This window comes from Xiphophorus maculatus, chromosome 21 (genome assembly GCF_002775205.1).
Source record: "Xiphophorus maculatus strain JP 163 A chromosome 21, X_maculatus-5.0-male, whole genome shotgun sequence".
Lineage (NCBI taxonomy): Eukaryota > Metazoa > Chordata > Actinopteri > Cyprinodontiformes > Poeciliidae > Xiphophorus > Xiphophorus maculatus.
The window spans coordinates 19,368,029-19,393,672 of NC_036463.1; the positions used below are offsets into that span (position 1 = coordinate 19,368,029).

At 38.6% G+C, this 25,644-nt stretch overlaps 1 protein-coding gene across 4 annotated transcripts in view; it reads left to right on the forward strand.

Moving 5' to 3' along the window:
* The window catches only part of LOC102227608 (partitioning defective 3 homolog), a 383,916-nt gene that overhangs the window by 99,941 nt on the left and 258,331 nt on the right, over nt 1-25,644 (forward strand). For all 4 annotated transcript variants that reach the window (XM_023326740.1, XM_023326739.1, XM_023326741.1 and 1 more), the window contains exon 3: nt 5,448-5,622. In XM_023326740.1, coding sequence (XP_023182508.1) covers nt 5,448-5,622 — 175 coding nt within the window. The remainder of the gene's footprint in view (nt 1-5,447; nt 5,623-25,644) is intronic.

Below are 25,644 nucleotides of genomic sequence, written 5' to 3' on the forward strand. Positions count from 1 at the left end.
GCTATGTCAAAGCCGGTCGGGGTTGGAATCCACAACACACCAACATGTCTTCTGTCTCTGGACACAGTTTCATGTTGATTAGGTCAAAGGGCTAAGATAGCGACCGTTCACAGTAAAACATGACACTTCCTGTTCTCAGGGGGCGTGGCCTAAGTGATATCATCATTTCACCACAGGGTATTTTAGGACACCCGATGACGATCAATCACTGAAAGTTTGATCCCTCTATGTGTTTTTGTATAGGAAATATAAGAGTTTCGTGTTTCATGGCGAGTAGGTGAACTTTGACCCCTGCTAACCCCCCTTCAACATGCTCCAAAACTCACCAATTTGATAACTTTAAATCAAACATGCCTTATGATCAGACTGACCGAGTTTGAAGTCGATCAATCGAAATCCCTAGGAGGAGTTCGATCAAATACGAAGGCTGTAAACGTCAAAATCGAGGTAAAAAATGGACGTTCAATACAAAATGGCCGACTTTCTGTGATAGTTGGCTTATAACATTAAATGTAAGTTCTGAGTCTTTTGGTGAGCTCTACAAGTGTACCAAATTTCATGTCTCTACGATGAAGTACGTTCATACCATTGTGTCAACAGAAAATTGCTAGTTGCCGCCGTTCAGCAATTTTTTTTTGCGATTTTTGCGACAACCTTAAAATTCAAAATTTTTAAATTTTCTAGTTGCGACCGCCAAGTTTGGTGAGTTTTTGAATATGAGAAAGCCCCCAAAAAGGCACACGAAGAGGTGGGAAGAATCGTAATAATAAACAGTACAGATACAATAGGCCTTCGCAGCGCTTTGCTGCTCGGGCCTAAATATGATAGCAAAAAACTAGATTTTTAGATAATGTTCCTCTTTTAAATGTTGAATTGGAGAAATGCAGCATTCATTTTTATTCAGCTCTCACATCACAATACTTTAAAAAAAAGTTTGGTGCAATCACTGCTGCAAGTCTTTTGCTTTACAAATCAAGAGACTGTAATTTTTGCTGACTCATCTTTGTAAAAACAACTCAAAATTAATCTGTATTGATGTGAAAAGCAATTTTTCCAATTTTTTGCAACTGATTCTCCATTTGATTGAAGCCTGGACTTTGACTAAACCACTCTGACAGAGCAGCTCCATTCAGGTGTTAATTTGCTACTTAAATTCCACTTGGGCGTGCCGTGGTGGCGTAGGGGTTAGCGCGACCCATATTTGGAAGCCTTGAGTCTTCGACGCGGCCGTCGCGGGTTCGACTCCCGGACCCGACGATATTTGCCGCATGTCTTTCCCCCTCTCCTTCCCTGTTTCCTGTCAGCCTACTGTCATATAAGGGACACTAGAGCCCACAAAAAGACCCCCTGGAGGGGTAAAAGAAAAAAAAAAAAAATCCACCATATACAATACATGTGAATGTTTGCCATACTAAAGTAACTAATTGTGTAAATGTTCCCAGCGTATGAATATGTTTGCAAGACACTACTTTTTTCTTGCCTTTGTTAGTGCTGCTGGTACATATAGCCTTTGTTGTCTTGCTCCTTTCCTGAGCCACTTGGTGAGTGTTTTGGACAGGCGTTTTGCAGCGACGCCAATCCCAATCGCCCATGCACCCGCGCAGATCACAGGTTCTGGTAGGCCGGTGTGTTCGGTGGGGCGGTGGGGGAAGAAAGCGGACGCGGAGAGGAGATCTTAAGAGGTTGTCAAAACTGCTTCTCATTTCCCCCCTTAGCTACCTCTTCTCCATTTCTTCTTCTTCTTCACCTTACTGCCAAAAGCCGGAAGGTGATCAAAGGAGGCCAACATGAAAGGCATCCCTGAATTTCTGCGTTTTTTTTTTAAATACTGTCTGCCAGCTCATTCCATTTAATGATATGGAAATACCGAACACAGCTTGTACCTACGCAACTGAAAAACGCTTGGCCTCAGTTGACTTTCTCTTTTCTTCCACTTCCTCCTCAATCCCCCGCTTCATTTCACCCGTTCAACATCATCTCTATCTATTCCCCCGCTCATGCCTCTCCCCCAACAGCCCCTCGGGCTCTCAGGTAGATAGCGCTTGATTGGCAGCTGCTGTGACAGTCAGTGGAACAGGCTGAAAGTGGATGAGTGTCAGCCTTGCTACAGGGGCTTAAAGCAGCATCTGTGTTGTAGCTCTCTCCTAGAGGGAAAGAGAGAGAGAGAGAGGGGTCCATGAAATAAGACTGCCAGCTCCGTGCTTTTCCACGGTTCTCTCAACTGAAGCAGGTGGGAGCTAAATAGGTTTTTGAAACCGCTCTGGAGTTTATCCCAAGCCTGGAAACTGGACATTTTTTTTCTTCTACCCCTAAATCTTTGTGCTTTCTCTCTGCCTTTTCATGTCTCTGGTTTTGATTGGTGTGTTTCATTGTAACACCACGTTATTTAGAGTCTCCCTCAGCCTCGACTGTCACGCCACTCGACAATTAGCCGTCACGTCTCCTGGCCTAGAAAGTTTACTCTCGCTTCAAAAACGTCTGAGTTCATCTCCAGCATCCTTTGTACAGTAGCTTAAAGGAGACGGTGAGTGAATAAAAGAGAGGGGAAAGAAATAATCAAAAATAGAAATCAAAAAGATGTGTGAACTTGTCTCTGTTCTGAAGTGGTTGGGATCAATTCCCAGGAGGAGGCAAGCGCTCTGTGATGGATTTCACTGCTTTAGCAGTTCGAGTTCTGTCTCACCGAAAGCAAAAATTGCGTCAGTTCTCCCTCCGGCCTCCTGTGCCCTGCTCTTCCTTACACAGACAGAGGTCAAAACGCCGCGAGAAAAAGTTCCGAGGCATGCAAGAGAGATATGTGAAAACCTGGTGTCTGATAAAATCTACCTGCTGTTCCAAAGACATTTCATAGTCTTCAATAAAAGTTGAAGCCTTCTCCAACTAAAAAACAAAATTTTTGAAAAGTAGATAAGCCTAATAATTTCCTTGTAAATTGATGCACCCTGCCACACATTTTTTCAGTGCATTATAGGAACATGTGCTTCAATAGGTAAATAACGCTCTAGTGTCTTCTTCCTATGCCTCTGATACTGTAGCATACACGATCAGCTGTCGTAACTCTGCCCCATGTACCACAAGACGTTTCAAAACATCAAACAAAACAATTACCAAATTTCTCTTGTTTTCTCGGTAATAGTGACCAAAATCATCTCTGTTCGCTAAATGCCACAATAGTGAGCGAATGTGTCAGATGTATTTATTAATATCTTTAAAATCAAGCTGCTCTGGAATTTACATGGATTCTAAGAAATGTTTTGCAGCAATGAACCAATATTAACATTCTTTTATCTTTTGCCAAACTATGCAGACTCTCTGTGTGCATAGAAGGGTCACTTACTTTGGTTTGCTTTGACTCACTCCAAGTTGTTTTCAAACATAATACATTTTGTGATTACTTGGCCAAGCATTTTTAAACATACCCATACTGAGAATAACTAACCTTGTCTTCATTACTCAGTAACAACTTCCACACCAAAGAGAGTTTTATTCATGGTCAAATCAACTGTTATGTGCGGATCTATTCACATTTTGCATCCTCAATTCCTGGTTTATAGCAGAATAAACTGCTCATTACTGGACATCATAAATCCTGAATTCGGTGGAGGGAAAGACTAATTTGATTATGAAACAGAGCGCTTGGTAGTGGGCAAGACAAGCTGACTTAATTAATGAGACTTTAAAAGTATTTAAAAATGAATTGCGCTTTCCCCCAGACAGCAACAACAGTATTAAGCACTTCCCTAAATGGGCAGCTGGCAGGCACATGGCTTGTCGAGTTGCTAAATGCTCCCAGTAACACATGAATGGGAGGCCTGATTATTTCATTGCTAATGATCCATTGGCCTGCACACATCACACTCGGCCAGCGTAAACGCCAAGAAGTGTTTTTGTCTTTCTGGCCCTCTTCTTTTCATCTCTATAAAAATATTTAGCGCATTAACCCTTCTTCTTAGAAGAACTCACCCAACACACCCCTTCGCTTTTTACTCTTTAATCTCCCGTTTAAGTTTGTTTGCAGTCAAACCAAAAGCAAACCGTCTTTTACGCCTTCACTCGTGAATTCGCATATTTACCAATAAGCACGCCTGAGCTATGATGCCTCCTCTTATGCTGGTAGTAGCAGATCGCTTTCGTTTCTGATTGCCTCTCTGGTGTGCTGAGCACATTCGTGATAAACCCTTACAATCTGAGGAATGTAATTTTAACATCGGGATGGAACGTGATTAGGGTGAAATGAAAGCTTTCGGTGATAAAGACGGATCTCGGAGACGGCACCGACACACGGCAAAACATCTTAAGGAGAGGAAAAGAAGAGAGGGGGAAAAAAAAAAAAACAGGCTGCTTTAATTGTGCAAAGCCAGCGTGAGAGACGCTGCTGTGAATTACAGCCGCCGTAAACCACACGGGCATACACGCAGAGCGGCGTGAATTCATATGCAGACACACACAAACACACGTACACGCTTAAGTGTAATACTCTTCTTGTGGATATGAACCAAATCAAACAGAGGAGCAGACACATTTCAGCTTGTTTGTATGCAGATTTTCCTGTGTTGGGGAGATGAAAAATAACAAATACATGGGAAAACTGTTATTTTTATATTTTGTTTTTGCTCTCAGATCAACCTAATGTGATATTCACAAATGACTACTTCTTTTTTGTGTGTGTGTTTGCAGGTAGGAGAAAAATATTAAAAATAACTCATTTCAAGTCTTTAATGTATGCGTTGTTGTTTTGTCTTGCATGCCGCACATCTTCCTGCTGCTGTTTGGTTGCTTAGTCTGGATAGAGGCAGAGGTTAATCCGCTTTTGAGAGGTTCAGCAGCGGATTCAGCTGAAAATGAAAAAGCCAACTGGCACTGCCGTGTCCTCCCTGCTACCAAAGGTTGTGCAGTATTGCATTCCTTCTGTCTTTGGAATTATTTCAGCGAGGCTTCAAAATCCATGAGACTTTCAGAAAGAATTGAAATCATTTGGGTACCTTCCACTGGCTGACATTTTTTCTTCTTCTTCTGATGAGTTATGTTACTCTCATTATTATTCGGCCATTTTGGCTCCGATAATGAGTGATGGTGATCTGATCATGCAATGCCTTGCAGAGTATTCTCCATCTGGCCTGGGAAACGTGGCAACGAATCACTTTTTGTTAGAACGGAGTAGCAGCTTGCCCTGGAAGCCAAACCTGGCAACCCGGAGCAACCCACATCGTTACAGAAATACACACGTTTCAGAGATAAGCCTGTGCTCGCATGTTGCTAAATTCCCCCGAAAGAACAAATTATTTGTAATAAAATTCCACAACGACACATTACTTTGGAGTGAAATGATGCCACTTGGAGCAATGTTGGCTCTAGCGAATGCAGAGCGTCTGGCACTCCAGTTAATGTGCCATTGTGCGGATAAAAAGATACAGTATGTGAAAGGATTTGTTTCATTGTCTCCTCAGCTGGTTGCAGTGTACGAAGAGCAAGATCCACACAATGGAGGGGATGGAACCAGCGCCAGCTCCACGGGAACGCACAGCCCAGAACCGTTTGCCAGCGAGATGAATTCGGCGTCAGCATTCCAGCCCTACCAAGCTGCAAGCGAGATCGAGGTCACAACATCTGCTCTGCGATCAAGTAAGTCGAATGCGGGCCTGAAAATATGCTTAGCTTGGAGGGTGAGAAAATGCGTGACACTGGGACCACAGGAGTGAGACGATATTCTAGCAATATTTTTTTCTGATAAGCATTTCACCGTTTTGCAAAATGTGGTTAGAGTAGAATATTCCAGTTCAGGTTTGAATCTCCCGTCTGTCAACATTTTTATGTTTGCCTAATTCTAAGATGGACCTGGTGGCAGAAGGTGATGGATGTTTTCCGTTTGTGTTTTTTCAAGTAAATAAATAAGATGCTAATTTTAATATTGTTAGCTTAAACCTAACCTAAAACTAGGTTTAGGTTAGGTTGCATCATTCTCAGAGTTCTTACAAAAAATGACTTGTTTTTAACTCTATTAACTTTAAAGTCTTCTACAGAGTTCCCAAAATGATCCCAAAATGATCCTTAAAGCTCTGTCAAGCTTTAAGGATCTTGTCTGGGTCTTTATTAATCATTTCTGTCACACACACAACAAAAAAATTCAAGAACTACTACTTTTTCCTCTTCAAAATAAGAGTCCTGTAGATACAAGTTAAAGTCTTATAGATACAAGCCATATCCAGAAGTCATAGTAGCTCAGACTTATTTCACACAACATAAAGTGATGCTAACAGCTAACTAATTTCTGTCTCTTGGCCTAAATATCAAGAGATCTTATACTTCTGGAATAATGCAGTAACTAAGGGCATAAAAAGCATAAGTGTGTTCAAACTGACAAGACAAATAATAGTTAGCTTCTAACATTCAAGGCCAGTTTCAGTCTAATGCTAAACTTCACCATATTTGGTTTATGTAGGATGCCGTGCATGTATACTGCGCAAGTTTCAAACCCTTTAGAATCTTCAAACTTCATTCTAATAATCAGAAATTTCTTCAGTTCCTACATATCAGAAAAATCTAATACCGAGTACCCAGCAATCACACTAAATATGTCAACATAATTTCAGGTATCAGTTTCATTTGTAAGCAATGACGGTACTAGCTGTTCTGTTATTTGGAGAGAAAAGTGATTTCAAAAATAATCTCGAGGCCACAGCAAACTCCTTAATTTCTTTTTGTGCAGTAAGGCTTGTACAAATAAAAACTTTATAGAAGAGTGATGCAAAAAAGTTCATTTTGATCCGATTTAGAAAATTAACCATCAGAACAGATTCTACTTTAACTTTAAACCATGTGAAAATAGCAAAATATCAGCTTTTTAGTCATCTTTTTGGTTTGTAAAGCATTACTTCCAGACCTATAGTAGCAGACAAGGTGTAAGGATTTATATACAATGTGGAACCATAGGCACTTATCTCACAGTGTCACATTTGAAGCGCAGTAAGAACCCAGATTCGGGAAGCAGCTCGGAGTCGGGAGGAAATATGTTTTGAGAGAGAAACCAAGGCACTGCACAGCAGGACAGGAACCTAATGTAAACCACAAAACATGAAGCAACATGACAAGACTCGGAGCACAAACAATGATAACGGCGTAGGTGAAGGGTGATGATGAGAAAGATGCACTAAGCAAAGAAAACAGGAGTATAATCCCACAAGGGATGATACAGGTAGTAGCAATCAATCACCACAGCCCTGCTGAGGCCCCAGGCAGAAAAAAAGCAAAACAGAGAAACTGTTCTGGTGAAATAACTTTTAATTTAGCAAATGCAAATAAAACACAAAAGTATAGAGTAGGACAAAAGGATTATCTGAACCAATTGACTCCAACAGACACAATGTCTCGTAGATGGTTCCTTGTTCTTTGGAAACAGTAAGTGGAATTTACAATCCAAGTCTTCCAAGGCGTTCTGCAACTTTTAGATCAGTCCGTGCTCAGAAAGCCATAATGGACACTGTATTATGGCATTTTTTTATTTCTATAAAATACTACAATAAAACAGGAAATTTGGTTTATGTTGCATGAAATATATTGATATATTTAGTGTATACACAATACATTTGTTTAGTCCCTCTGCTTAACCATGTAATCATGCCCAGAAGTTTTAAGATTGACAAATGCTTTTTTGCAAACTTTAGTTTGTACAATGTTCAAATAAACACATTTAATTTGACATTCAAGGAAAATAAATATTATCATGAAAGAAAAAAAACACAGACACTAGCTATTTGCTTTAGCTCAGCCACAAAAACTGCTGGCATCAGTTCTGCGATCGTATCGTTACCTCGAGGGAACGCATTAATGACGACAGGAAAACTGATCTCACTCTGTTATTCTGATTGAATTAGAAGAACAGAATGTTTGCCTTAAAGCGGCGTGGTGCTTAAAATCATTCTTCATTGTCAGCCACGGTTACCGCCATCGCCGTCACTTTGCATCAGACGAGCTTTACAGGCAAATAATACGTTTTTGTCCGGGCCAACTATTTATTGAGTCATCAGAAACTTCAATTAATGCAATGGGAGCTTCAGGTTGACTCAGAAAAGCCAGCAGTGTCAGGACACTGGGAAATTAAAGGGCCCAGAATGGTCTGGTCGAAGTTGAGCAGTGGGATTTTCAAGTTCCACAAGATGCACCGAGTCAAGTTCTTGTAGAACCCTTCAAACAAGAACGACTGTTATGAGTTTACAAGTTTGAAGAACACAGATGTAATGATTGATGAACTAGAAGATATTTTATTTCCCATATTATTGGAAAAAAAGAACAGATGGTGTCATTGGGAGATGTGCCTGCTCTACAGGACCAGAACAGAGTAGGGGAAGTTCAGTGTTTTGGTCCAACTGTACTTCTACTGAAAACTACTGAACCGTTTTCCGTGAGGAGGCCCAAAGTGACAATTGCAACACAAAACTGTCTGTCTTGCTTTCTGGCTGGAAATCCAGCTTCTGGAAGTTGAGTAGCTGGATGAGTAGTTTTCCGTATAAACAAACACATCTACGAGACTCAGATAAATCACACATGTACAGTAGGGCAGAATGTGGCATGAAGGGGCGGGCAGCACGAGAACACGATGCAATTTTTGTCACCCAAATATGACAATGGGAACCGATTTCGATTCACCGACCATTCAGAGCTCTTAAACGATCCGCCACCAGAGCAGTGCTTGGTCAGGAATGGCAGCCTTTTGGATACCTGGAAGTGAGGCAGAGACTTTTGGATGCACGCTTGGTATCAAAAAGGGCAGCAAAGAAGTCATTTCTCTCTAAGAAAAACATTTCTGCGTATCCGACATCTTTCCCAATGATCGGCAGTCCAAAGCAGCAGACTGGAATGAAGTTATTTTCTTTGAAGTCTCCTCCCTTCTTTCAGATTGTTTGAAAGAATTGCTGTCCAGACAAGAAAAGCTAACAACGAAATACCCTGCGGCAAACCATTTGAGGGTTTGGCTCGTTTAAGCGTCTGGGCTCACAAATCACTTTCCTATCAGTAAAGAATTGGATCTCAATCTTTTCAGAGCGTTTGGTGATGGAAAAGCTTTTTATTCCTGCACATTGGAGTTCCATGTCACAAGGTAAAAGTGATATCTGTGGTTAGAAAATATTAGAAAAGCCTGCCGATTTTAATCCAGTCGTTAACTTGTCGTCAATCCTTTAGGCGAGTGAACAAAAATAAATGTGAACCAACATTACTGATAAAGCAGGAACAGGCCACTATCTATCAGGACTTGGCATGGAAATTGATATCCAGTATGACAGAGAAAGTTCAACACTGAACCTTTTTCTTTTCATGGCTATTTTGCAAAACTTGATGCATTTCTTAAGACAAGCCTTACAAATGTGTTCAATAGTTTTTATTGAACTTTTGTATAAGACCTGGCAAAAAAGATGGTTTAACATTGAAGCTTGTGGGCCAAAAAATATCTAGCTAATTTTGGGTTAAAATGGAGTCAAAAGTGAAGATGACTAAATTGATTATAGATGTGTTTCATAGTGCAGAAAAAACTGTAAGGCACACAAGTCAAACTCGAGGCCCATGGCTCAAATCTGGCCATCCACAACGTTTTATGTGGCCCTCTAGATTCTCGCCTAAACACTAAGTGTGCTTAAATATTATGTTATCAATCTGTTTTATCTGTTTACTGCCAAATTTTATCAATCAGTCCCTCCAGTTTCTTGAGAATTATTGTGGAAATTTACGCAAAATCAACAAATCCCCACACTGTTTTTTTTTTTGCAGTGATACAAATTGCCAAAATCACAAGAAGTATCACAAAATCGAGGAGGGACTGAAAAGATGTTCGGCAATATTATTTAATTTTAAGAATTCATTGACATTTTAACAGTTTGGTGAGCAGGTTTTATGAATACATTCTGGCACTACCGGCCCTTTAAGAGCATTCATGATCTCAATTTGGCCCAAAACGAAAATGAGTTTGGCACCAAATACCAGATAATTTTTCCTAGTGGATGATAAATATTGGAAAAGTTTAAAAATAATAATAATACTGCACAAACGTTTGAGAGGCACTTAATGCAAAGTTCAAATCCATGATGTCAGCTAATATCTAGCTTATATTCAACATCGGATCTCGATATTATTGGATTTGTTGAAATTAGGAAACCAAATTACAATCAGACTAACTTACAAACACACAGAGATTCATGAAAATGGATTAAAAGAGTGAAATAAATAAAATATCTTGATTGGCTTTTGTCAAGGACCAGAACTGTATCCTGCATTGTGTCAATTGGCTGTTCTCAAAAAAGCTTAGCTTCAACAGGTTCACACTCCAGAAATTATAATAAATCCAATCTTTTTTTTTTTTACTGACAATTTGAATATACCTTCCAATAATTATTCAGAGTGTGTTTTAATTTAAAGCGGGGGTAGTTGGGGGAACGCACTCTTTCTACATGGTCAGGCAGATGAACAAGACTGGCAGGAGACGGTCCCTCTTGGGATGCAGATGAGCAAATTGCTGCCAGTAATATTTCATATCAGACTTGAAAGCATTGCAGTGGTGCCCTTGGCAGCTGTACTCTGAGGCAGAGAATTATGTCTATTTAAAATCATTATCTTCTAGAGCCATATTGATCCCCTCTTCCTTCACACAACTCCCAAAGTCCCAAACTCCACCTCCCATTTTTTTTTTTTTTTCCTCCACCCATCCGTTGGTTTCGTCTCAGTAGCCTATTGCTAATAATTGGATTGGAGATGGGATGTAAATTACAATAATGAATGCAATTTTCCTGTAATTATACAGATGCCAGAGCAGTCTCCTCCATTTCGCACAAATCTGATCTTTTAAAAGTAAAAGAAAATGGTTAAAACTTTAAATTAAAATTGGACTTTGATGGTACGCCTTCTATTCTTAGTGGTCGTGTTTTTCATTTTTCTGTCGCACGTTTCTGTCGACAAGTAAACACGAGGCTGAAATAGAACATGCTAGCAACTTTGTACTGCTTATTTGAGGCTGAAGTTACTTAGCAACTAAAAATTAGTTACTAAGTGATGAAGGTTATTTCTTTCTAAAGTTACCTGAGCAAATTTTCATGTTCTAAAAGAAGATGAAACTAATACAGACGTGTCAAAAAATGTCCAGATTTTCTGCAATTATCCCAATTTTTTTTAACTTTTGCAGCTGGAGGTATAATTCATATGTTTAATTTTTGTGAATTTGTCACATCAAACTCCAGGAGTGCAGATGTTTGCAGATCACACAAAACCCTTTAAACACGCATGCATATGTCAAGTCGAGCCTAAAAGGCTTTCCCTGTGCTTGCCTCATCATTTTGGCCTTGGTTGGTTTAAACTCTTTGGCGACAGGGTTGCTGAAACGCCACTGAAAGTACTGCCTGTGCAGGAAGGTTGATGCCTCAAAGAGAAAGGCCTTCATCTAATCAATTGGGCTTAGTGATCTGTCACTGTGGAGACCGCCTGCCACCAGCCAAGGCCATATTAAAGTCACTGCAGAAGAGGCGACAGACACAGTGAGAAAAACTGAGAGTACATCTCAGAGCACAGTGAATTAGTCCATTTTTAATATATACTGGCTCACCAAAGTAACCAAGCCAAGACAGGTGATCTATAATACATGTATTTTTTTGCAGATATTTGCTCCAAGACACTGTTGGGAAGTCCATTTGCCCCTGCCCCCTGCCCCCGTATCAATCTTTCACTTTAGTTGAAATTGCTGAGCTTATAACAGTGGCATTTTTGCAGCAGCTGATTAGTCTGATGCTTCATTTAACTCATTCTTTTCTGTATCAGTGTTTGACCCCAATGTTTTGCATTTTTCTACACAATAATGACATTTTTTACACATAAATTTAAATGCAACAACATGACATATATTGCTGTATATAGTTTTAAGAGCAGTAAGAAAAACATTTTAGTTTTTTAAGTTCAGTTCTGTACATATTTTTATTCAAATAAAAAACCTTTGAACTAGATATTCAAGTGTTATAAAAGAATGTTTTCTAATCTCTTATTTTAGTAAAGGTGTAATCTGCTGATAATAATTTTTATTTCTCTTGTGATGTAAGATATAAAGACAGCATTTAAGGTATGTTTTGTTTGTCTTGCATTCCTCTGTTTTGGGAGCAGAAGCAAAGACCACACTGTTATCTAAGTGAACAAAAAAGAAATTACTACTTATTTTAGCATCGTGTGTTGGCATGCTAGCACTATTTACTTGAGTATTCTGTGGAGAAGGTCGTTCATTAACTTATAGCTCATATTGCGTCCTCTTTGCTCAGTATCAACATCCACCCTGAAGACTGTTAGTAATTAGTGCCTTACATCCTTAATAGAAGCTACATTCAGATGTTTTTGCTTTATATTTTGGAAGTATGAAGTATATGTTTGTATCATTACCAGTCTACAAAACTTTTTTCCCCCCTTCCCAGTGATAATCTAGCTACATTATAAATTCATAACAATTAAAATCGTTTGAAAAGACTGTACATTCAGCAGAAAGCCTGTTGAGATAGCTAGCTTAAATGAGCTAACTGAAAGCTCCAGTCATCTCCTGATCCTACTTACAGTTGCAAGAGGAAAACATGGCGTCCATGGTCGATGTTTGTGTGAAACAGCTGAGGAGTGGCTGTTCTTTATTAGCCAAGCTCTCATTAATAGGGTCTTGATATAATTCAAAGCAGATTATGGCTAATGACTGCAATTGGCTAGATGGTGTTGGCAGTGCGAGCGTTGGTCTCCACTTAGCGCTGATGGGAATGCGCTACTACTGCGAATCCTTTTGTTGCTCCTGCCAGAACCCTAATAAAACTACAGCTAAGCGGCGGAATCATGTGAATGTGTGTATGAGTGGAGTGTGTGAACGTGCTTGACTGCTTTATTGCTTCCTGAGCCGAGCTCTCCTCTGCAAGTCATTCGACTGAGAAAAAGTAAACAACAACAAATCAACTTTTGGCATGTTGGATAAACTCCACTGCGACCGATTGTAACCCGGGGACAAAGATCATGAGAAAAAGAGAAGGAGCTGGTCTGAACGGTGTCGTTTCAGCACCACTCGCATTAAGCTGAAGAATATCTAAAAAGGGAAGCGTCTGTGAAAGAGCGCATTAAGAAATCGGTTTCAGAGAGGCGCTCACTTTTTTTTCCCCTCCAATGCCCCAAGAGCACCATCTTTTGGAAAAATATGTTTTTGCTCTATGAAAGTTAACACCTCCAAAAAGAGCTGAATATGGAAAATAACTGAGAATACAGCAAAAATATGTTTGGTAGTTGTAGTTTTTCATTCAGTATCACCGAGGGGGTTTCTTTCTTTTTTCTTCTTTTTTTACTTTCTTTGAAAAAAAAAACCCAAAACAAATATGATAGTTCTTCACATTTGCAATTTATTGTTTTGACTGCCAGAAAATCCCCCCAAAAGCCTAAGAGGTGATTTCTAGGAATAAAATATTTCCACAGCTAAGTTAATGTAACATTGAGTTGTTCTCTCCTTCTCTGCCTAAAATAAAATATTTGAAAAATGTCCTTTTTTAAAAAAAGAAATGTATTAATTTTCATTTTGTGTGAGACCTATTAATTTGTACTTTTAAAAACAACAAAATTTGATCAGGATTTCACAATTTAGATAGACATAAAACGAAACTAACAAATAAAATCACGGACAAACCCGCAACAAAGTACACATTCAATTGATTAAACACTCAAAACTGTTTAGCATGTCATATTCCAGATTAAATTGTCGTAAATTAGATTTTATACCAGCATTTATCTGTTTGTCAAGTTTCACTGTGCCTCAACTTTTTCAATGGGAAGACCGTGATTTGATTAGGAACTTTTTTATCACTGGATAATCCGGCAGAAGCAAAACATTTTCCAAGCCGACGTTTGTTAAGCTTCAAAAAACTGAACTTTGTTCACATCTTGAGTTCATTCTCACAGCTCATTACAGTGTGAGCAGATTCAGTGAACTTTAATGTTTTGTCTTCACAATGAAGAGTGTTTTACTTCCTAAAAATGTCCCACCTGGGGCAGTATAAACAAGATAAACAGCAATGGGATGAATATGCACATTTGGAAAAATAAGAGCTTTTCATAAGACAAATATCATCCATAAATGTTTTGGTTTTAAGAAAGGACGAGTCAAGTTCTATTCAATTTGCCGCCTCCATAGCAGAAAGGTGAAGTTTTCAGGTTAGCAATATAGCTGGTTCCAGTTTGTGTTGAGAACCATCTGTTCAGCCTCAGTCACAGCAAATCCATCACTGTCCTTTTATCGCTTTCTGTTTCGCCTTAGCTGGATTCAGATATAATGTGCGCCAATGCTCTGTGGAAATCCCAAAAAGCTCCCCTTGCAACATCTTTCTTCAGATATGATTACTTTCAGAGAGACCCTGATTTGACTCGGAGTCACAGGTCGGATCAAAGTAAAACATTAGTTTTCCACTCGTCACTCAGAAGGGCTTTCTTTGGAGGCTTTTTGAGTATCGTAGTAGATTTAATTTGACAACATACAACATTACCTTGCGGACATAATGTGCTCTAGCGATGAGATGATTTGGCGATGACGTGTGTGATGGAAGAAAGAGGTGAACAATTTTAAAATGTCCAAATGTAAAGATTATTAAAGGTTGGGGTCCCTTGTAATAACATAAATTATTTATTTGAGAAGAGAAAATAGGAAAAACAAGATATTAAAATAAAGCTGAACCTTGGGGCAAATTAAAGTGAATAAAATTTTTAGTTTTAACTTTTTGCCAACCAAAAACATACATTTTAATCCAGATACTGAAGTTTCACATCATTATTCATACATGCAAACAATTATTAAAGCGGCTTTTAGATACTGTATGTATTTATATACACCGCTCCCGGTCAGAAGCAGCCAATCAGAGGTAGGAGGAGGGTCTTAGTGCTGTCACCATGCTCATCTGCACGCTGCTCAATGTGCTAATAGTGGAGAAACAATTAACAGTTATATGAAAACTATTTATCTTCTGTTATTGGTGGCCATGATAAGTAGCTTGCACATTCATATCAGGCTCCAGTGTGGGGAAGAAGCCATAAAGCACAAATGAGCAAGAGGGAGGGTGTGAGCAGCACTTAGATGAGCAAGTTTATCAGCGGTAAGACCCTCCTCCTGGCTCTGATTGGTTGTTTCTGCGGAGTATGTCTGCAGCTAGCAGTACCAGTAAAATATGAAACAGATTATTTGTCTCATGCTGTCCTGACAGTGACAGTTTTAGCAAATATGCACAAAGCATATTGATTGTAAAAATTACACAGTGCAGCTTTAGAGCAGAACAGTAACTTCAAATTCTTTTTACTGTGGCATCAGGTTTGTACTTTGTACATTTCCATTAGGACAGATCTTCTTTCATTTATAACCATGTCCATACGCCTCACATTCCGACACTGAGCCAGTCCAGAAAAAGAAGAAAATCACCCCGGAGCTCCGGGTTGGCTTTAATAATTCCGTCGAGCTTTCTGCCCACTTCCTAAAGCCTTCCGGGCCAGGTTGTCCTTGTCACGTGGAATTCGGTCAGGAAGCGAAGATCAAACCTCCGACCAGCTGAACTGAAGGGTCTCACTCAAGAGAGCATTTGCAGCTTTGGCAACCGATGCGGTGGAGCATTTGACTGCCGAGCAACACAGCACAGTTCTAGCATGGCTGCTTTTCTTCTTCAGGCTGGGTCAAAAGGTCATTTAAAACTTAACTGGGTTCATGTTGGCCAGTTATGTCTTTCTGAAAGGGAAAAAAAACAACATTTCCAGACTGTTTCTGAACCTTAAAAGTAGATCATCACTGTGTTCCTACCAACCATGCTTAAATTACAAGAAATTAGATTAAATATGTTTACATTTTTGGAAAAACATAGTTATTTCCTTTTAGGGTCAAAAAAATATTTCACTGCAGTTGATTTACAGAGTTTTCTAACTAACTTACTGTATTGAAGTATGATGATCGTTTCTTTTTACAAGCTGGTTATGTAACCTAAAAGATTGAAAGACACTAGTAAAAAAAAAAGAAAGTCTCAACCACTTCTAGTGGTAAGACTGCTGTGTTGCTGTGTTTCCGTCTGATGCAGTAAACTTATACTGGCACAATCACAACACCCACTGCATGTTTAAAGTCCAATAAAGCCTCAGTAAAATCAAACCTGATCGTTTATGATGTATAAGTGATTTATGAATGTTTATCTGCCTGACCTAACGTCTCTTAAACTCTAAGCACACTCACAGTGCTTTATTTTGGGCAGAGTATTTTTTTTATTATCTGTAACCTACGCACAAGTCAGCCAGTCTGGTTTTACCCAGAATACATTTCTGGGTAAAACCATACAGAGGAACAGGCTGAGATATATAACTTTTGTGCATGATGTTTCTATTTTACAGCCCCCTGGTTTGGATTTCTGTGAAAATCACATGTACTTTAATCACGCTGTGACTGATCCCGGTAATTTATATCTAAAGCAGCCTCTACATGTCAGGAATAACATCTGTTTCTAGGTGTCTTGGTTTGGTTTTTTCGAAAACTGTCATAATAAAGCTTCTTCAGCTGTAGGCTTATGAGTCCCTTTTAGAATGATTTGTTCTGCATTTTTGGAAAAAGGACTTCATTTAAAACTTTCAATGATGTTTTTTCTTTCAGCTCCCCATCCAATCAGATATCAAATCTACATGAGCTCCACATTTTGTGTCCTGGCACTCATGTTACTTTTAGAACCCACAAAGCAAATAACATTCGGTAAGCATCAGAAGGATTCAGATTGAAAACTTGGAGTCTTTGGTGGATTCGTTTTGCGGCGCCGGTGTTAAACTGCTCCACATCTGTAAGGCGAATAAAAATAACCTGCATGGTTTAGATGTTGCATAACTGCTGGAATCTCGATTGTACGTTGTGTATTTACTCTGCATTTTTACTCCTTCATTAATTCCTTCACGTTTTCTCATTGTAAATAAGTTTCTGTGCCATTTTTGTATGTCTAGCTCTTGTTAAACATAAAATAAGACATCTACTGTCTTATTAAAATAAAAATAAAAAACAGAGCTTTATCAGTGTGTGTATACGTGAAAACTACTCTGTATAGTTTAAAAAAAAAACTATTAAAATATTCTTCTTTATTGTTTAACCATGAATCGCTGACAGCTAACATTTTCCTAAAAACTTTTTTAAATATATTTTAACCCTTTTTGTATTGTACAATTGTTTTTCTCTTAAGGAAAGGATTGCGATAAAATAGTTTCCTTCATTTAAACATGTTTTATTCCCAAATGAGCAATCAAGAATAAATAAAAAAACATGGTTAGTTACATAATGCCTCAGGCCAGACAATCGGTATGCCACACTTTTTTTTGTTCACTTAAATAATAATAATAACCTTAAATTTTAGAACATAATCAAATAAAGTTTTAGAAATTGAAATAGATGCTTTGTTTAATGATGACAGAAGTTGAAACGACAGTTTGCTCTTCTTGATTGAAGTCAACCAAAGAATGTACCAAAGTTTACCTTTGGAACCCAAATACACAAAAACTTAGATTTTTAGGACAGTGTTTCATCACCATATTATATTTTATGATATTTCAGTTTTAATTCTGATTTTATTATGAGAGCAGTCTATATATCTTTGACAAATTTATGTAAAATAACATGATAATATTTGTTATTGAGAAAGTAAAAATTACAAAGTTATGACTTTTGTGGAGAGAAGTTCAGATTTCAAACCACAGCAGAACGTGTTTTCTTATATTCCACACATTCAGCTGAGTTCACAGCTTGGGAAGCCTAAACAGAGAGAAGCTGATCCTTTCTTCTTTTTAGCTGTTTTCAATGCCAGAATTAATTCCTACATTTAAAAGAATAGTAAGTTTGATGTTTGTGTGCAGGTCTGGTACTCCAGGCTGGTACTGCTGCTTCTTCTGGGATGTATTGCCTCTTTAGAGCGTGCACTGCTAGACTTATCATAATGGAGGAACATACAGAACACCAGTGGTGGAGAAAGTACTCAAAAAATTTACTTAAGTGAAAGTACAAATACACAGACAAAAATGTACTCTAGTAAAAGTACCACATTAACATTTTTACTTGAGTAAAAGTAAAAAAGTACTGACTTTTAAAAATACTTAAGTATTAAAAGTAAAAGTACTTGCTGAATGCATTACCTAATCGCTAATACAATACCATTAAATGTACATTAATGAAGTACTTGTACTTCGTTACTTCCCACCACTGCAGAACACCACTTAAAAAATAAAAAGTACATTCTTTTACTGTAGTTCTGTTTTTGCCTGAGGGTTATTGGTTTTCTTGACAAGAAACTTTGAAGATTTTGAAGTGAATCAGTTCCAGATACCAAGTTTTAGAATGTTGTTTTTTGTTTTCAAAATGATTTTGTAGCTATACTTCTTCTGATCAGAACCCACAAACAGGAAAATGAGTTTTAAAATCTGAAAAGCCATGTGGTTCAGATATTTAGCAATAAACACCTAACCTGAATGCTTTTGTTATTGTTCTTATTTGGGCAAAAGCAACACACATCGTCACACATGCAGTCATTGACCTAAATCAGTCAGATCTGACTTCTGGGTGTGAACTCTTTGCCTCCTTCTTTTCCTGGGATCCATGTTGTCTAGGGGAAACTGTCTCTCTCTCTCTCACACACACACACACCCCTGCACACGCCCGCACACACACTTCAGTGTTATTGTTGCTGAAGTATTTGAGTGTCTGCTGGAGATCCTGTCTCAGAGGGCATGAGGAAGGCTGACATCTTTTCCTCTCTCTTTCCAGTAGATTGTCTGTATTGTCGTTCTGTCAAGAGAGAAGAATCTTTCTCTCTCTGTGTTTCTTATTGAGACTGAAAGCTGAATAGTGAATTCAGAAGTCATGTGGGAACAAAGCTGCTTCCTACTTCTTTCCTGCTTCAGTCCTCAGAAACCAGAGTTCCTCCAAGGCGGTTTTATTACTAAACCAGGGAGTGATGCTAAAAGCTGGTTCTTAGGTGATTCTGTAGAAAGGCTGTTACGAACCTTTTGGTTTTCCACAGCCAGAAAGCAACTTAGATGACACATTGTTACGTCACTGAAGCCATTGCTTCCTGTAAATGTTGTTTTCACCATCTGTGGAGAATTGTAGTTAAGGAAGACTGATTTTTCTCTTTGGACCTTGCAGACACAGAAAAGAAACGTTGGTATACTTTACTGAAGGTACTGTGAGTTTCACCCAACCAGATATGTTTTCATCCAGTTGTCATGAGAATTTTAAGCAAACTTTCCAAATGTCACAAAACAGGGGTTAAAGAAAAGTTAATTATACCTTTCCATCTAGTGGTTTTGGAGCAAATCAATCAATCAAAGTGTTATTTTGTCAGACGTTGATGCAACGCAAGGCCTTTGTAAACAGGAAGTACAGGTTGCAAACTAGACCACACATCTTAGAGAAATGGAGAGAGTCCTTGGCACCAAGTTGGAGGTTTGGACTTAAAACCTGGTAGGGGACACGTAAAGCATGGCGGCCCTCCAGGCCTGAAATACACTGGGGGAAACCTTGAGTGCAAATGCAGCAGCTCTTTTTATTATGTGTGTACTTAAAACATAATTCCTAATTTTTGGGGGGGCTTTTTTTACTTCTAAGTTCTAGTGAGTTTCTCAATGACAGTGCTATCTAATATATTCATTTAATTTTGTTTTTAATTTCACATGTGCACACACAAATATATCAGAGGCTCTGAGGATGTTCAATGTGCAGCTTAAGGCCACTCTGGCACACTGAATTGGGAAGGGAATTAAACTGCCAAAGTTTGAGTCTGACAGAAAACCACTGTGCAACCGGGCTAACACTGCCTCCAAGACAGAATGGTGATGCTTTTTATATGATATTGTATTTCTTAAAAGATCTGCTCCTAAGAGACAATGAAAACTAAGCTATACCTCTGATAAAAGTGTTTTTATGGAAGTCATGTCAATTGATGCTGTATTGCAGTTCTGTGTTTGTAATAAATACTTATAGCTTGCAGGGTTACATGTGCAGGATTGCTTGATATAAATTCTGTTTTAAAGGTACATAATCGTGAGGACCAAAAGTATTTTTGTGGTACAAAGAATGAAACTAAGTAGTTTTAGCTGCTGTTTTGCCTAAAAGCATTTTCCATCTATTTGATTTAGATTAAATCTCAGTCTCATGGTAAAGGTCAGCAGTTCATATTTATTCAGAGCTGGTTTTGTGGTTTCACTTTCTGATGTTTCATCAGATTACACTGCTACAATTCTAGAGAAGGAGAACTTTATTTTTTGTTGTTGCCATTTTCAGATTATTAGATGACTAGTTCTCCTTTTTAGACTTTCTCATATTTCATCTCCATCTCTAACACTTGAGGTTCCCACCACCCCCAGTATGTCAATGTTCTCATCCAAAAATGAAATTCTTTGTCCCGCTGTGGATGATTCAGGTCAGTGTGTATACTATGGAAATTCCCATGTGCACAGAGGACATCAATATGTAGTCAGTGGTTAAAGAGAGAGCTAAAATTGCTCAGTACCATAATTTATTCAGACACTGAATTTGTCCATGCTTGAGAGGTTCAAAGTTGCCTGGGAAAAAAAAAGCTTTTAGAGATTTCATGAAGCCATGGCCACTTGGCATTCATATTTAAATCAGGCTGATGTGAAAGCAAAAGCCCAAAGTACACAAGAGCTTCGGGGCCACAAAAAAAAAAAAAAAAAAAAAATCCACAGATAGTCTTTATGTCTGTTTGGTCAGTGGTGCCTTGATGCTTAGCATGAGCAAACTTTTTAAGTTACTTTTGATCTACCTAACTTATGGTTTCTCTGTTTGTAAAAGTACTGAAACATGAAATAGAAGATGTAAAAAAATGTTTTTCTTTGCATCCATTCTGCAAATATTAAAATAACAAGGTCTCTGATGTTATTAGGGTGTTTTCACCTCTGATAGTCCGGTAGACTTGATTCGATTGACGAACAAAATTTTCAGCCGGTGTGGTTTGCTTCCACACTGCACTGTTAAACGATCCAAACTATTGAAAAACCCATTTGCCTCCTTGCGTGTGATGGTGCTGCAACAAGAACTACTGAAGAGAACGATATGAAAACCTCTGAAGAAGACATGAGCACAATTTCCGTCTTTACGAGATAACAAAAATGGAGTGGCGTCAGATTTTAGCTGTTGTAGGACTTTTCTCTCGTCTTTGATAAAAGACCACTCGCCATTTTTCCTGCTAGCCATAGACTCGAGTGCTTGTTTTGGTTGTACTTATCCAGAATGCCCTGCGCTACAGTTCGCTTCCTGCTTTTGGAGCGCTTTCCTGTCCACTTACACTTTCATAAAGGTATTCGATCCGCACCAGAGTTCACTCTAACTGAACCGAGAGCTAGGTTTTTAGGTGGACCAGAGTTAGCTTTTCTGGTCTCCATCGCACCTCCACAAACAAACCAGACTTTCTAGGCAAGCGAACTAAAATTCAATTAAAACAGACTAAACAGGGCTGGTGTGAATGCATCCCAAGTCACCATAAGCTTGCTGGGGTTTCTATTGTGCTATTTCATGGTGATTTTAGATGTGAAATAATTAGCAAGTCAGTTATTGGGTATTTATATACAGCCTGCTGCTTTATGACTGTTTGTTATATATATATATATGGCAGTGCTTTTATCCCATGCTGATTCCTATAAGGTAATTTCTCCTCTGAAGACGGCCAGTGTGAAAGTTAAATAAAGGACAAAGCAATGTGAGGTAATAGTCCCCGGAGAATCCGACCTCTCTTTGCTAAATTTTAGTTTGTGTACATGTCCATGACCCTGTGGCCCCACCATAATCCCTCACTACAGGGGCTGGATTAGGGCCTCATTTTATTAGCCATCCACCCCAACTGCTTCATTCCGTCTTCAGTCTGGATCGATCGCCGGCCCGCTCTGAAGTGGCAGTGCTGGATATTAAACGTGGGACCAGCCAAACCCTTTGGACTGCACAGATAATCCCATCACAAATTAAAAAGAGGAAAATTGGTTTGATAAAATGGCAGAGAAGTCTTCATGTGGTGACCTCCTTTACAGTCAAGACATAAAAATAAAACAATACATTCCTTTATTTATCATGGGTAAAAAGATGCAATAGATCTGTGCCACATTTTATTAAAGAGGAGGATTTCATTAATGGAAATTCTGTCAACGTTTATGTAGCACATAACTCGGTCTATGTGTAAGGTTCTCCAGAGATTTTTGGAAGATATTCTTATAGCTATAAATAACAAAAACAAATAACTAAATATTAGAGACGTGTTTTTGAACAGAAACGTCTGGAACTCTTTAGATCTTAATGTGATACATGTCTATGTCATGGAACACCATGAGAAATGCCATCAATAAAAGTAATCTAAGAAACAAAAGATCACAAGCATCATCATATTTAGAGTATTATTTGCACACAATAAGCCTCCTTGCCTCTAGAGGCAGTAACATTAAGTAAGATGGACTTTGTTAAATTAAATAATTTTAAAAAGCTTCTAGTAACATCTGAGCTCTGATGTATTCTGGGAAATACATTGTTTTTCATCTATAGCAAGTCAATAGCCTTTTGTAAGGACACAAATGAGGCATGGCATTATGACCACATCCACGTTTGGCTGCCAAAACAGCAAACTGACCCACTAAGAAATGGACTCCATCAGACTCTTGAAAGTTACAAAGTTCAATGGTATCTGCCACCAAGATGTTAGTGCCATATTCTTTAATAATGTAAGTTGTGAGGCGTGGCCTTCTTAGATTGGACTCATTTGTCCATCAGATCCCAACAGAGTCTCAAGTTGATTGGGATAAGCAGAAATTAGATGACATATTGACTCCTCAGTCGTCTTGTTGAGCTCCTCAAACCACTCCTGACCACTTTTTGGCTTTATCACAGGGTAGATATTCCTCATGAAAGAGCCCACAGCGGTTAGGGCGGGGGTCGGCAACCTGTAGCTCTAGAGCCGCATGCGGCTCTTTAGCGCTTCCCTAGTGGCTCTCTGGAGATTTTTAAAAAATGTTTGAAAATTGAAAAAGATGGGGGTGGGAAATATATATTTTTGTTTTAATATGGATTCTGTAGGAGGACAAACATGACACAATCATTCTTAACGTTTTCCAATGATATAAAAAAGTGTTGGAAAAATATTAAATTTCAACATTTCTGTCAACGAAGATTTGCGTCATAGCCTGTGACACGTTTCTTTCAGCTGGGCAGGGTGTGAGGCAGGTTGTAAACAAACCGACGGGTGTGTGGTGGGCCATGGAGAGCAAAGGGGAAAAGAGGAAAATAGCTGAGCAGAGATTTTACAATTCTTGGACCAAATCATGTGCATTCATTGCCAATGCAGAAGGATTACCTGAATGTTTGCTCTGTAGTGAGAAGTTGTCAAATAACAAACCATACTTTCTGGACTATAGAGCGCACCTTATTATAAGCCGCATGTACAAATAATAAAAAAAAATCATAACAACTGGAAACGTCCATATATAAGCCGCATGGTTCAAAGCGTGGGGGAAAAGTAGCAGCTTATAGTCGGAAAAATACGGTAATGTGGAAAGATATTTCCAAGGAAGGCGTTACATTAGCTGCCGTGTCAAGATTAAAGTTGCATCTTACAAGCCCGATGTTGAGAAGCTGTCCAGTGATGTCTGTAAACAGAAGTCACATTAAACATGTAATAACACAATCCTGCCATCGGCATATATATATATATTTAGTAACAAAGTGGTTGTTTTGAGAAATTGATTAGCGATTTTTGTCAGTATATATTTAGAATGACACTTAGTGATATTATTGTGTTTTGTTGCTCAGGTCCGACGACGTTTGCGTGTCAAAAGAGAAGAGGATGCTGCTATGTCTTACCATTGAACTGACTTGCTTGGCATTTGCACAGAAATCAAACTTAAACTGTATAAATTAAATTTTATATACCTTACTTTTTTAAAAGGCAACTACTTTAATTTTATAACTGCAGGTTGCATTTTATTGCACTCCGTTTGTTGCCCAGATAAGGGGCACGTTCCGTTTTGTTGTTTTTTTTTATCACACACTTTACAGTGATTATTTACAAAGAGCGATCGTTATGTAAACTGCATTTTGGAGTTTCAAAAGGGAAAAAAATGACCCTGTTTTCCCTGTCGGTCTTCATAATAAAAATGACATAAAAAATCTGTTTTCTTTATTGCATTTCTTTAGTTTTATCAATGCAACAAAACATAATACATTCATATTGTAATGGAAGGTAAACTTAAAGCACCATCGTACAACAGAATAGTCAGGTGGTGCGTCATTCTGTCCAGGAAGCACTGCAGGGAAAATAAACATTTAATCCTGAATGCTAATTATGTAAACACTTAGTCATTTTGATAATAGGCTAATATAAACACTTAAAGCCTGTTTCGCCTTCATTATAAGCCTTTTACAAGGCTTTTATTTTTTTACGGCTCCAGACAGATTTCCTTTTTGTTGTTTTTTTTTGCTCCAATATGGCTCTTTCAACATTTTGGGTTGCTGACACCTGGGTTAGGGAATACTGTCTCCCTGTCGGGATGTACATGGTCTGTAGCAATACTTTAAAGGCGCTATGTGTAAAAGTAACATCCACTCAGATGGCAAGATACAGAGCATCATACTGGCTTCAGCATCTTGCCTCTTTCCCACAGTGCATCTTGATGCCATGTGTTCCTCAGATAACCACCCTGTGATGTAAAAAAAAAAGAAAGAAAAGAAATGATCAGGCCACTTTTTTGTCATCACTCTGTGGTTCAGCTGTGCTTTTATCTGATAGGCCCGTGCTGATCCCAGTCTATCAGCTGGTCTGCAGCTGTGCGGCTTCACTTTGCACTTTTACACCTAGCTATCAGAATCAAGTTCTTTGGCGAAATGACGTAAGCTAGTTCCTTTGTTGGAGCTTTCCCACATGCATCAATGACAATGTCTTAGTTTCCCCATTGTTCCTTGCTTGGACTGTTGTTGATAATACTAACCACTCCGGACTAAGAACACCCCATAAAAAATGCAATATTAGAGATGTGATGGCATTACAATATGGAACCTGCTCAAATCTGTGTGCTAGCTCATTTTTCCCTGTTTTTAACACATCAACATTGTTTCAGCGCTTGTATTCACTAAGCATCCCTGCTGAGAGCCCTGGTCTTTACGTGAACCAGCCATTACTGAAAAGGGAAAAGGTTTGTTTCCTGTTATTAGATCTACAACCTAAACCGTAAAGTAAGCTCACAGTGACTTGCCTGCTGGCTGACTTCTGTTGAGGTTCCTTCATCTGATTTCTGAAGGTATTTAGAGACCCCTGTGGTCACCATATAAAATAAATGAAACACATTCGCAACCAAGAAAAACACTCGTTAAAACCCGCCGTTTGGATTCGCGTGGCACGGTTTTACGCAGAGAAATACTTTAATAATGACAGAGATTAGACATTTGTGGGAAGCCCTCTGCCAGCTACCTGCCTCGACATGCAAGCTAATAAAGTATTGATTTCTTAAAGACAAAAAAAAAGAGCGAGAGAAAGAGAAAATCTCTTTGGAAATGATATTCATCTGGTTGCTAAGAAAGAGTCGAGATGTTTCCAGATGCCATAAAAATGTGCCTACAACATAACTATG